The sequence below is a fragment of the Puntigrus tetrazona genome, chromosome 5 (assembly GCF_018831695.1).
Source record: "Puntigrus tetrazona isolate hp1 chromosome 5, ASM1883169v1, whole genome shotgun sequence".
Classification (NCBI taxonomy): Eukaryota; Metazoa; Chordata; class Actinopteri; order Cypriniformes; family Cyprinidae; genus Puntigrus; species Puntigrus tetrazona.
In genome coordinates this window covers 21143869-21157094 of record NC_056703.1, presented here as the reverse complement: position 1 = coordinate 21157094, position 13226 = coordinate 21143869, and the positions used below count along the sequence as shown (strand labels likewise).

Below are 13226 nucleotides of genomic sequence, written 5' to 3'. Positions count from 1 at the left end.
GCCGAACATTCAAAGTCTTGTGTATTATGTGACACAATCTCACCTGCTGGAAAACTCTCATTACTTTACACACAGAAGACGTTTTCTGACTACATGCCAAGACCATTTCGGTTCATTTTTTAATGTATTAAAATAATTACATCATCTCCAACCCTAATCGCTTGCGCTCAAATAATAGTGATATTTAATCAGAATCTAATAAAAAAAAAACATGAAACAAAATATGGAATATAACACTAATTATAAAGAAATTGCTTGGGATATGGTGGTATTTTAAGAAACAGTATTTAATTAAGTATTATAATTATTTGTTACATAAACCTTTATTTTTTGCATTATTGTAGCCTATTACTTTTTTTCCCCAATTCTCAGTTTTTTGTTTATATTATCTTTTCTCATTCATGAGCTTATAGATGGACAGACAAACATTATCATTTATTATAAAGATATATAAGTTAATATAGAGAGCATCTGTTTATTTTGACTTTACCGAAAATACCAGGACATGAATGGTGACATAATCACACGTGATAATGACCTATTATATCCACATGGGTACTTTGTGAGCAATAAACCCATGGATACTGAGGGTTTTTTTATCACTTCACCCTCATAAAATGGTGCGTCAGTGTAATTTCAGAACACAGATCTGGTGGGTTGTTATAGTGATCCTGTTTGTAATATATAGGATATCCGATATGAACGGTGGTATAAAACGGACAGATAAGTGGAGAGTGAAAGTGCCGAGATATCCAGCCACTCTGAACAGGTCAGTACTGTCCTTGTGTCTCAAACTGATTCAATACATATATTTTCCCTCTAACTCAGCTAGAGTTATCCTAATTTTCCTATTTTTAATTGATAAGAATTGTATTAATGCATTGTACATTATTTTTTGTCTTTACAGTTGTCTTCCTCCACCTAATTCAGTTTGAATAATGCAATGTTTTTTGTCTGGTTTCGTTTATAAAAGATTGATTATCCCAGTTGCCCTCTGATTTGATCAATAGCTGAGCCATGTATAGAAACGCCCTCATCTTTTTGATCCTGCTCGATTTAGGTATGTCACATCATTATTTAAATAGGTTTTGTGAGTTGTTTAAGTGTGAGTGTAAACACAGCCGGACGTACAGTATGTACAGTAGAACTCTTGGTTGTTTCTTGTTTTTGTTTTTTTAGTGGTCTTCAGTACAAATGTTAATGCTGATTTTAATGGAACAACTGCAAACACGTCTGTGACCACTGAGCCGGTCTCCACACACACAAGCCTGTCTTCCTCATCCACATCCACGGAGCTGGACACCACGCAGGATCCGCCGGACACCTCTGTCAGTCAACCTTCGGAAGAACCGCAGGGTTTATCATCAGCTCAGATCGCAGGTATAGCTGTAGGATCCATCGCTGGGGTGGCAGCTCTGGGTACGTGTTAATAAATGTTTGCGTTTAACACTTTATAAATGCAGTATTTCATCTTATTCTGCGTGTGGATTAAACCTATATTGAGAGAGTTAGTATTCATGCCCTGTATGCATGTCTGATGTGTTCTTATCTAAAATTGCACGAGTACCTTCAGAAATCCCAGGAGTCCATTACTTTATTAAAAATTTGAGTAAGATTTGAGACTAAGGCAGTTTTATGCAAAATTATACTGCATGTGAGTAGCACTGTACCTCAAGAGGTCTGTTATCTAATAATAAAAACACACATAGATATGGCATTAAAACAGGTAACAAAACTCCACACTAATTATATTGAGCTTCTTATCTACAGTCTATTTATTTATTAAAATTTAAAGTGGTTTAATTTATGGTTCATGGTTTAACAATCACTGTAACTTCAGGTACAAATTATTTTTTCCCCCAAACTTTTTCAGCTGCAGTAAAGTCCCCTCTATTACTTCTGAACATTATACACAGAACAGTTGTTTAAAAGTGTTTCAATAAAACAGTACTGGTGAACTACCAAGGGGAAGAAATGATATATATATATATATATATATATATATATATATATATATATATATATATATATATATATATATATGTATATATGTATATATATATATCATTCTAGATTAGTATTTCAGAGCTAATGTACACAGTGCTATCATTTAATTTTGTACTTAACACTGGCATTATTTAATAGCAAATATACAGCAGATGGCAAGCTGATATGCCAGATCTATTAATAACCACAAACTAATAAAATACCTGTAATCAAATGACTTATTGCATTGTCAGCATTTAAATTATACAAATTGTATCAGTAAACATAATCATATTTCTTGCTGTCTAGGCGGAGGGGTTTACGCTGGACTGAAGTACTCTGGCAAACTGGGTGGCTAATATGACTCTAGCTGAACCTACTGTATTTCACCATCATATGATTTAAATTTGCACTTCTTTTTTTTTTTTTTTTTTTTTTTTTTTGCAACATTTGCTTTTATATGTGTCATTTTATATATGTATATGCTCTGTGTCAGCTGACAAAATGGTAAAAAAAATTCATTATTATATCTCTACAATCATTATAAAACTCCCAGACATCATGAATGTGCGTGCGCCAAAAAAACCCAAAAACTCTTGGGATATGCAAAACGTCGGCGTGTATATGCCACGCGATGAGCAGGGTTAGCTTTGTGGGGTGGATGCGTATAACACACACAACAACTGCTTAGCAATCACGCGTGTCATATATACGCCAACGTTTTTTCGCTTTTATTCGACAAACTATTTATACGTATTTTAATGACCGGCCTACGATAGACAATGGGTTATTCTCAGGATGTGACTCTCTCATAAGTACTTTTTCTGAGCCATTTTTGACACGAGTGAAGTCATTTTTCATCTGTTCACAGGTGCAGATCATATTAACTATGAACAAGATCCACTAATGTTTGGTCGCCATACTTCTTTTGAGCGGCCCATTTCTTGTTTCAATTAAAAAAAACAACTGCTGTATTTCTCAATCATAATAATCTGCATATTGTCTACTTTTGCAAAGTGATTCTTTTATGACATGGCCGTGAGTTGGCATGAACATCCTGCGGTGCACATTTACGATATGCCTGTATTTTCTTTATGTCAACACAAGCAATATTGCATTCTGGGAAACCACATCGGTTGTTATAGCCTAAATGTGTTTGTGTAGGCTATGTATCCACAGAATTTATGAGTTAATTTATGAGAACGATCTGATAGAACTACAGCACATGGAAGGCAGAAAGATGCAGTCACACAGCAGGTGAAAGAGCCCTCTATCTCCCTCGCCATCCAAACAGAACAGCCCATCAAATATTTATCCCTCCCTCCAGCAACTGTTTTATAAACACTATCCAGTTTAATCCCACATGCTGCGCATCTCTGAATGAACAGGAAGATACGGAAAGAGACGGTCCTCACTTGGCTCTGAACTGCAACACAAGTCTGTAAATGCGGATCATTTAGAAGATGGTACAAACGAAAATGGCGTCTTATCAGAGAAACCACACAATCGTGTTAAGTATGAACACGATTCACTAACATTTGGCAACCCGAAAGGGTCCAGATATTAAGAAATACCGTTCGGCGCTTCGACCTATCGTTAAAAGCGCTATATAAATAAAAAGGGATTGATCGATCGATTGATATTTTAACGTTATCTGTGAAATATTTAGAGAAATAAAAGCTTGCTCTAGTGGTATAAAATAATTACCAATAGGTGTTAAATGTTCAATACAAAAAACATTTATAGACCACTGTATGTGACATAATTCAGGTCATAATCAATCAACACCGGTATGATAGAGGGGACTGACAGTGTCATGATCAGAGACTCAAGAGTATGTTTTGCGGGTGCGGGTTAAGGAAAGGGCAGTTGGGTAAGAGCAGTTTGTTACTACCACTGAGAGAAGGCTTGAGTTACTAGTGGCACAGTCAGCCGGTGGAAGTGAGATAATTCTCTCCTTCTTCTCACAAATTGAGTTCTTCTCAAACAGATCATCTGTCTTAGCCTGGAAACATAATCTGCAAAGACACTAAGAGCACACACGCACGCACGCAAAGGTACTGTCTAAATACATTACAGTCTGACTGAAAAATATACTTGTGTGTGTAGCGTATATACATGGGTTTAAGTGTCTTTACGTATATTTCAATAAACATCTATGAATTGCCTCTGCATAACGAGAGCTTCTTTGACTGCTTCAGGACTCTCTCTCTCACACACACACACACTAATGACCTGTGGCACTAATAAGCTCAGTGCCATGATAAGTAAGACGTGTGTATCTCCACTTACAGGTCATTGTGAGGGTGAGTGTGAAGAGAGGGCAAATGTCACCCTCTAGTGGGTGGTACAGAGCATGGGGATATGTGATGCCAAATTGAACTTTACTTAACCATTTAATATAATAATCAGAATTAATATTATTATTTGTTATTACTGTGATTTTCATTCAGCTCATTCTACAGTCATTACATCAATTTTCAGTGTCACGTGATCCTTCAGGAAACATTCTAACAGGAAACATCATTGGTGCCCAAGAAATATTACTTTTATGTTTTTATTAATGCTGAAAAATAGCTGTGCTTCTTAGGAAGATACTTTGCACAAAGGAAGATATTTTGAGGAAAGTTTGTAACCAGGCTGTTGAGGTCAATGGTGGTTACAAACCTTCAAAATATCTGTTTGGCAGAACAATGACATCTGTACAGATTTGAACTACTCCAGGGTGAGTAAATGATGACATTTATACAAGTTGAGCTAACTATTCCTTTAAAAATGGAGTAATCTTTTTTTTATTATTAACCCATACATACAATGCCCTCCAAAAGTGGGATTTTGGACAATATCGTAATAGTTTAATTTGTAATAATTTTGCACTAATAAGGGACACAAACTACATAAACAATTTATTACATAAACAATTTAGCCTCCTAAAGGTTTGCCCAAAGATGATTCACACTGGTTGGACACTTTTTATGGACATCACTGTCCAGTTATAGTAGCTCAACTTTGACATGTATATATTGGCATTATTATGTTCTCAAAATGAAAACTGGTGGTCTTCAATGATAATGTCAAGTTACTTTAATGTACAGTTTTTGCATCAAAAATTATAAGGTATTTATGCTGATATGATCTAAGACCACACTTTGCTAGGGGTGTTCCCAAACTTTTGAAGGGCAGTATATATATATATATATATATATATATATAAATCATTACATGCAAATATTCTAATGTATTAATGCAGGCAATTCACATTGACTTCTGTAGACATTTGCTTTTATTCATATTTACTTCTTTTAAAAAGCCAAGAGCTCTTGATATGCGGTACACTATAGTCACATTTCAGACACAAAATAATTACCACTCACTTAAAATCTCTCTGTAGAAAAAAACGTTGCCTGGTTCAAGCACAACAATAAGCTACATTCACAACATTCACATCATAAATAGTGAAATAATACATAAAGGCGCTCTCACACACACACACACACACACACACACACACACACACACACACACACACACACACACACACACACACACACACACACACACACAACCCTCCTGGTGGCTTTTTATTTGATAAAGACTCATCCCCAAATTAAACTAAATATTGTAGTCCCTGACAGAATGAGAACATAAGGCCTCTTTCAAATATATTGCCCCTGGAGTAAAAGTATTAATTCCACAAACATGTAAAAAAGGAATACTATATATTCTCCTGGAGATGGACCCTTTTCACATGTCAGAAGAACCTTTGTTTGGTATAAAACGCAACAAGTATACATATTGTTTTATTTTCCCACCAGCAAAGAAATAATCCAAGATAGCATTGCTATGACCGAAAACAGGAAGAACATTTTGGGAGATTGATTATGTTGGTCAGAAAAGATAAAGATACTTGCTTTCACTCGCTCGGCCATTATATTACAATCATTCTCTCTGAAAGATTCATGATGTGAAAAAATGATGGAAACATATTCTGTTCTGTGAAAAAGGTCCATAGTGTTTTCTTTCAGGTTTTACAACTTCCAGCCACCAGGGGGCAGTCATACAATCTTCTCTGTAATGGTGAGGGTTTTTGGAAGGGCCACAGTCATGCATTAGCATAGAACTAAGCCCTTCCCATGTGCATATTCTGTTGAAAATCAAGCAAAGCGGAGACTTATCTCGAAGGAACAGATCTGTTCGAAATAGTAAACAATCCATTGAGCAATCCAAGCATCATTTACACAGTTGACCTACATGGTCCCTCAGCGACATGACCTCTGTTTTTTTTAAATTAGTAGCAATTAGCTTGAAATTAAGTAAAACATTAAACTCCTGTTAATAAATTAAATAAGGGATGGGGATTGTTTGAGTCGTGGTTACTGTCTGTAGAGCCGGACGGCTCCAGTTACACAGTGCATAGAGTCCTACAGTATCAGTCTGGAGACTGACTCGTACACACACAAATACACACACACAGTCCTGCTCATTCAAGAGAGGTAGTAGTTCATGTTCCTCTGTCTTTGTCCGTTTCACTTTGTTAAATCCATCCCCGGTGCAGCAGCAGCCTCTTTCAAAGGGGAGTGATGGATGGAGGAGCCCTTACTGTGAAGCTCGGTCTGGGCTAGGATTAAACTTTTATCCCAGGCTTCATTCCACTTCATAGGCCACGACCATAATTCAGTTCCGGTACGTGTTTGGCCTTGGTTAAAAGGCCTGGGATAAAGTCCCATGGTCCTGCGAGCATGTAGGCCGAGGCCATGATACAGTTTAACAGCAGCAAAAGGGATATTTCATCCAAGGCTTGTCCGCTTCAGGTGTAATCACATGCGTGAAGAGGTCGCAGATTCGTAGAACAGCACATATGCATCGCTGCTGCGCACCTGGCTGGATGACATGGGGCTCACCCTGAAATACAGACAGAAATGAGACGTAAGCTAAACAATGGCTCAGCGTCAGCATCTACAGACACGTACAGTAACACGTAAGGAAAAATAGCACAGACCACTAAACAATGTATCCTATAACACTGTAAATGTACACTACAATTAACACCATTAATACATCTTATGTATTAAGTGACAGTAAAGAAGCGTATTTTAATTTGTATACTTTTATACCGATTCATATATTTCAAATAAATGCTGTTCATTTGAACTTTTTATTCAAAGAATTGCATTCCACAAAAATATTAAGCAGTGGTTTTTAACAAGAAATAAGAAGAAATGTTAACAAGATATGTTTCTTTAGATCCAAGCATATATACATATACATATACAGTACATATACATATATATATATATATCTATATATATATATATATATATCTGTGTGTGTGTGTGTGTGTGTGTGTGTGTGTGTGTGTGAATAGAATAGAATAAACAGCAGAATACTCCCACTAAAGACTATAAAATGACTTAAATGTCCAACAATGTTTTGCAACCACAGCATATACTAACTATATCATAGCATATGATACTGTAAACTAAGATTTAAAAAGTAATGCAAGCACTTACACTATTACTCCTCAACTTTGTTATGTCTATTTACCTGGAGTCATTGTACGTGTACCATTCTCCCGTGCTGGGATTGCGGCAATATGCTGTGTAATGCCCACCCAAAGATGTACCAGTGTGATTGGACACAGCATACAGATTGTAGACTGCATTTACTGTGAAGGGAGAGGAGAAACAACAGCAATTAAACACAATTATCCAGGAGCTACAGTAAAAACCGCATTGCTCAAACTACTGCACAGAATACAGATGTAATGAATGACGCTGCAGAACCTACCGCTGTTATCAGAGGCGAATTCCCTGAGGTCCAGCTCTTTGAGGGGGAAGTTTACAAAGGTGGATAGTTTGCTGGTTCTGACTCGACACTCAGAGAAACGCTTCAGATCTGAGAGAGTTAGAAAGTCAAGGGCAAACAAATACACACAGCATTTTGCCAGTGTTACACATCTAAACCGATCAATGCACATCGGTAAATTAGATTAAATGCAATTCTTCTGATGCAAGATTTGCTTAAAAAGGATACGAAGCACCAAGATTTTTGGAAATTTCTGAATGGTGAATTTTTTTGTGCATTTCCGTCTTGTTTTACATCTGTGGCATGTCTGCATGAAAAAGAGAGACTGTTAGGATACGTCTAAACGTGCAGACAGACAGGTTCTGATTACGCTGTATACTTACAGGTCTCTCGTTCCCATCTAGCACATCTTCCTTGGTGAACAGTCGAAGGCAATCCACTAAACCCACTTCTCCTGAAGTCTGAGGGACAAAAATAACAAAATGAAACACGCACAACACAAATAAAAAACCCAAACATGCAGTCACGTCAGCAAGCATGTATTTGAATGTACCAGTCTTCATATTGACCTTAGCAATAGGCAGAGACAAATCCCAGAATGGATCAAACACCGTTGAGCAGAAGCCACACTCGCTACAAGTCAGAGAGCTCTTCAGCTGACCAACAAACAGATCTGTGAAAAAAACCCACCATTTTAAACACTTTATAATCGGAGCAGGGAAGACAGACAAACACACACAGCGATCGAGACTGTAGATGGTGTTAATATAGCAGGTCAGCTCACCCACTACTTTGCTGTCCTCGCTCTCCAGGTACTTGTTCCACATTCTCTTGCCTTTTTCGTCGTCCCTGTAGATAAAACACACTTAATTTAAGACCAAGACTATTGCTGTCAGAATGCGAGAGTTCATCCACACACTACAGGTGATTCATCTGTTACACCAGTCAGCACATCATATTTTTGGTACTGTATGAAATACATACATTTGGGGTCGGTAGAATTTTGTAATAATTTGCAAAAAGTCTCTTACATTTTTAAGTTAAAAATCTATAAAAACAGTAATACTGTCAAATAATATTACAATATAAACTAGGGGGGTTCTTTTTATAATAAGTGTGAGTTTTAACAAGTACTTTATTCCTGTGAGGTCAAAGAAATAATTTTTATTACATATGTAACACACAAAAAAAAATTATTATCAGGTTTGAAAGCAATTGTTCTGCTTAATATTTTTCGCAGGATTATTTGAAAGCTAAAAAAATAACAGTATTTATTTGAAATTGAAATCTTGCATAACATTATAAATGTCTTTGCTGTCACTTTTGATCTGTTGAATTCATCCTTGCAGTAGCCGGAAACTTTTTAGCGTGCATTTTGAAGCATCACATGAGAAACGATTTTTAGAAATGGCAAATTTTGAATAAAAATCGCTTAATTCACTCAAAAAGGTTTTTACACTTGCTTGAGATGGTGTGCGAAAAAGGGTTGATGAGAATAACGGGAGATGGAGCTGCATTTTGCGAATAAACTCCTCCAAGTGCATGAAAAAAGTCACGTGAGATGACAAAACCTGACTAACCCACAGTTTGATGTTTTTCCACAGCATCTAAAATGTTGTTATGGTTATTCTCAAATGCCTGAGCAAAGTCTGTCGTTAAAGTATTTCTCTAATTGCCTTCCAGAAATGTCTGCGTTTCCAAACAGCAGCATCCACCTCCGCATCCATTGTGTTTCGTCTGCTCACTCTGAGGCACAAATAATTTATTATATATAAAACTGAATATATTTTCCTACTTCTCTTAGTGATTTATAGTGCAGGTGTATAAGTGACAATTTCGTTCTCTTAGATTTGTTGAATGGAAACGGTGCTTGTTTGCATCTGTTTTATGAAATATTCCAGTTTTGTGCATAAGTCAAATCCGCAATTTTTGGATGGAAACCGGACTAGTGATAATTGAATTTTAAAAATACTACTGACTCCAAACCTTTGAACTCCTTAGTAGGTTTTTAGAACAAACCGGCGTATTAACTTACGAGAGGTGATCAAAGTCCTCCATGAGGGATCTGGGTTTCACTGTTACTCTGTTTACTTCATTATGAAGCCCATCCAGCAGAAACCGCAAGAACTCCTGAGCGTCCTGCTGGCTGCAAGAGAGAAGAAAGAAGATGGTTTTTAGGGCGTTCAGCCGATTCAAAACTACAATACAAGTGATTTGCACGATACTGCCTGATTCACTGTAGCTGTGACTTACTTGTAACCAACAAATCGAGGGGCATATTTCTGAATCTGCATTTTGAAATCAGAAGGGCTGATGGCCTCACTGCTAGCTGATGTCCAAAGAGTCTGAGTGAGCTTGGCAAACTCTGAAAGCAGAAAAACACACACGTTTGGAGGCATATGACTAAGAAACAGGCCATCTGATACGTGTGATAAAACGACTGCGCTACTATATGAACTGGCGAACGTGTCTCTTACCTTCCATCAGAGCAGCTTTGGCCCTGCAGTTGTTGTTGAGGTCAGTGCGGTGCGTGTTACGCAGACAGTAGTCCCTCAGGTCATGAGTGTTGCTCAGACACTGCAGAATACAGTTCATGAAACACTGCAGAGAAACATTTGAAAAAAGAAGGAGAATGAGATGATTACTCAGCATACACACTCTACAGTCCTTTTGAAACAGTCTTTTTAAGAAGGGTTTTTTGAAAGAAGTTTGCATTGACAAATGGGCGTGCGACCTTGATAAAACTTTCATTTTTGTGTAGCTAATGAATTAAACTACAGACGATTTGCTAAGCAATACTTACGGTATTTCCCAGATTCCTGAGGCCCACCAGACCCTGAGCGTTCTTTGAGTTCTGTAAAAGAAAGGCAAGAAATAGAGTGACCTTTGAATCCAATGACACTCGAGAGTCATAACGAGAAATGTTTTAATAAATTCAAGTATGACTAAAGCGCGTGACTCAAGTTGGCCACATAATTTGTTTGTCACCGATACTGAGAAAAGTGAATGGGCATGTTTAAGAAGGGAGTTACTAGAAAGGGCACAAAAAATTCTAATTATAGAAAATTACATAACGTACATGTCTGCATTGTATTAGTGAGCATGTTCGGTATTATGTTTAGAGAACAATGTGTGTGTGAGCTGACCAAAAGCCTCTCTGGGGGCTATTAAATGGCATGTTAGCATATTTAAACAGAGACCCCTGCTGCTGAAGACTTGACGCAAAAAATGATGCCCATCTGCCACGCCACCACAAAAACTAAGCCATGTATTCAGCTAGGGATAAACCATCAGTGATAGGTCAGTTATTAATGTAATTGATAAATTCAAATCTTGCATTTCACCAAATGCAGACAGCTTGGATTGATGATGATTTCACATGTTTGATATTCTCGACATAAGTGCTCAGCCTGTTGACCATGACATAACACGGACCGCTCCAGAGAACACGGACAATGCGTCAGAGGTTTCTCAGTATGAATCTCACGAATGAAACTGACACACTCAGAATCAGTGATATCCAGGTCTGGAATAGCTGCACTCGTTTTCATGTGCGTCATTCACTGATTGCGGCGTTAATTATGTGATTTTACAACGGTGTCCGTCATGCTCGAAAGAACTCAACCAAGTTTCAGGCATTCCCTCGGACAGGTCATTTTAATGTCTGAGTGTTTGAGAAAGCTTGCGTGAAATTGAGTTGCTGGTGGGTGTTAAGCAGCTTTAAAATCAATGTTTGTATTTTTTTAACTATTTTAAAATTCACTTGAAATACAATGACATAACACAATATAGAAACCTGCGCCATCCTAAAACCTGCGCTTAAAAACTTTAGAAATCTTGCCTTGGCAGCTAACTTTATTCAAATAAATAAATTCCATTCGAAAGTTCATAAACGATATAATAGTAAATAAAAAAACAAACACTGAAATAACTTTGAAATAGCTTGAAATATATAAAAAACTAAGATCGGTATGATTAATCACAGGACAGCATGTGATATTACAGATACAGCATGTTGAGTGTGTCACAAATTGTACTCTAATGACACTATTTATAGTTGTATCATATCTAAAAGTTCAAAAACAATTCATACACATATTGACACATGCAGGGGAGTGCTATACATCTGCCGAGCAGATTTGCATTTTGTTTTATTATTCTTAGTCTTATCCGAGCCATGTTGTTATAGAGGTTCTCTGGACATACATGTCATGGTCATACCAAGGTATTCTTTAAAGTATCTTAAATTAACCATGTATATTCATGTACACCATGGTATACCATCAATGTCAGGGCGCGAACCAATCAGGATACACTTCAATTAAAAGTAATGAAGTGCACTAATCAAAAGCCTTCTATTAGCACCTCTGAGAGCAGACGCATCAGGTTCAAACATGTTCAGCTGTGACTTATCCCGGGAGTTTTTCTGTTATTCATATATTCATGCAAACATCTGATGAGATATTTCTTCCCCAAAGAAGATGAGAGAAAGGGAGCAGATGGTCCAAGGCCTGACTCCGCTGCCGAGCCGGTCTCTGGCTTTCACGCCCAGCACTTAAACCAAACAGACTGGTATGACAACAGCCAGCACCCAGCAGCAGCCATGGGTACGGCAAGCGTAGGGAGTTCTGCCTCAAAAGCGATTGGGTAACCAGAGGACAGCGGGATCTCACACTGGCTGTCTCTTCAAAGATCTTCAGAGAGCCGTGAGCTAATTGGCTGGCTCGAGTTGAAAGCGAGCGAGTAAGAACACTGTGTCCTGACCTTCGTTTCTGGAAGCCACGGCTGTCACCAGCATAAGAACTCTATGTGCTCTGCTGCCAAAAGGCTGGTCACATGAGACACAAGAATTTTATTCAAGAAGACTCCCAAGACAAGGCTCTTTTATACCTTGACGGGCATTTATGTATCCATTCGCCCTCCTTCATTTGTGCCCTTGATTGTTTTAGACACATTTGTAAACAGTTTATAGCCACTGAAACTAGTCCTGTATTTCCGTGCTGTTCTAAAATAAAGGGCACATTCGGGACAAGATGGGACACCTGAAAGAAACTGTCTGATCAGAAATGGCACATCTGGTCAGCCTAGAACTAACTCAGCCATCATTGTTGATGATAAGCCTCGAGAGTTCATTACACTGCTATCTTGACAATGATTGACAGTCTCGACGGGCGGGATATGGAGAGTTTGTGCAAGGTCGCAAGCATGTGAAGAACAGGACCTTTAGCGATTCTTGGAATGTAATCGCCGAGATACACCGATAAGATACATTAACTTCAGAAGTGCAGTCCAGTTGTCCCTGGACATTGCTCAATGTGATGCTCTAAATGTTTCTTTGTTACATAACAAACACTGGTTACGCTGGGAAGTGTGGTTATCAACCACTCCAATAATTGATGCCATGCCCCTTGAACCGTGTTGCTGTAAACTACTGC

At 37.8% G+C, this 13226-nt stretch overlaps 1 protein-coding gene across 2 annotated transcripts in view; it reads right to left on the bottom strand.

Moving 5' to 3' along the window:
- Positions 1-5251: 5251 nt before the first annotated feature.
- The window catches only part of usp2b (ubiquitin specific peptidase 2b), a 30681-nt gene continuing 22706 nt past the window's right edge, over positions 5252-13226 (bottom strand). For both annotated transcript variants that reach the window (XM_043239759.1, XM_043239760.1), the window contains 11 exons: positions 10595-10645; positions 10269-10392; positions 10045-10156; positions 9827-9937; positions 8576-8640; positions 8361-8464; positions 8175-8252; positions 8020-8098; positions 7774-7881; positions 7531-7651; positions 5252-6888 (listed from right to left, as the gene is read on the bottom strand). In XM_043239759.1, the coding sequence (XP_043095694.1) occupies positions 6804-6888; positions 7531-7651; positions 7774-7881; positions 8020-8098; positions 8175-8252; positions 8361-8464; positions 8576-8640; positions 9827-9937; positions 10045-10156; positions 10269-10392; positions 10595-10645 (1038 nt within the window). In that variant the 3' untranslated portion in view covers positions 5252-6803. The remainder of the gene's footprint in view (positions 6889-7530; positions 7652-7773; positions 7882-8019; positions 8099-8174; positions 8253-8360; positions 8465-8575; positions 8641-9826; positions 9938-10044; positions 10157-10268; positions 10393-10594; positions 10646-13226) is intronic.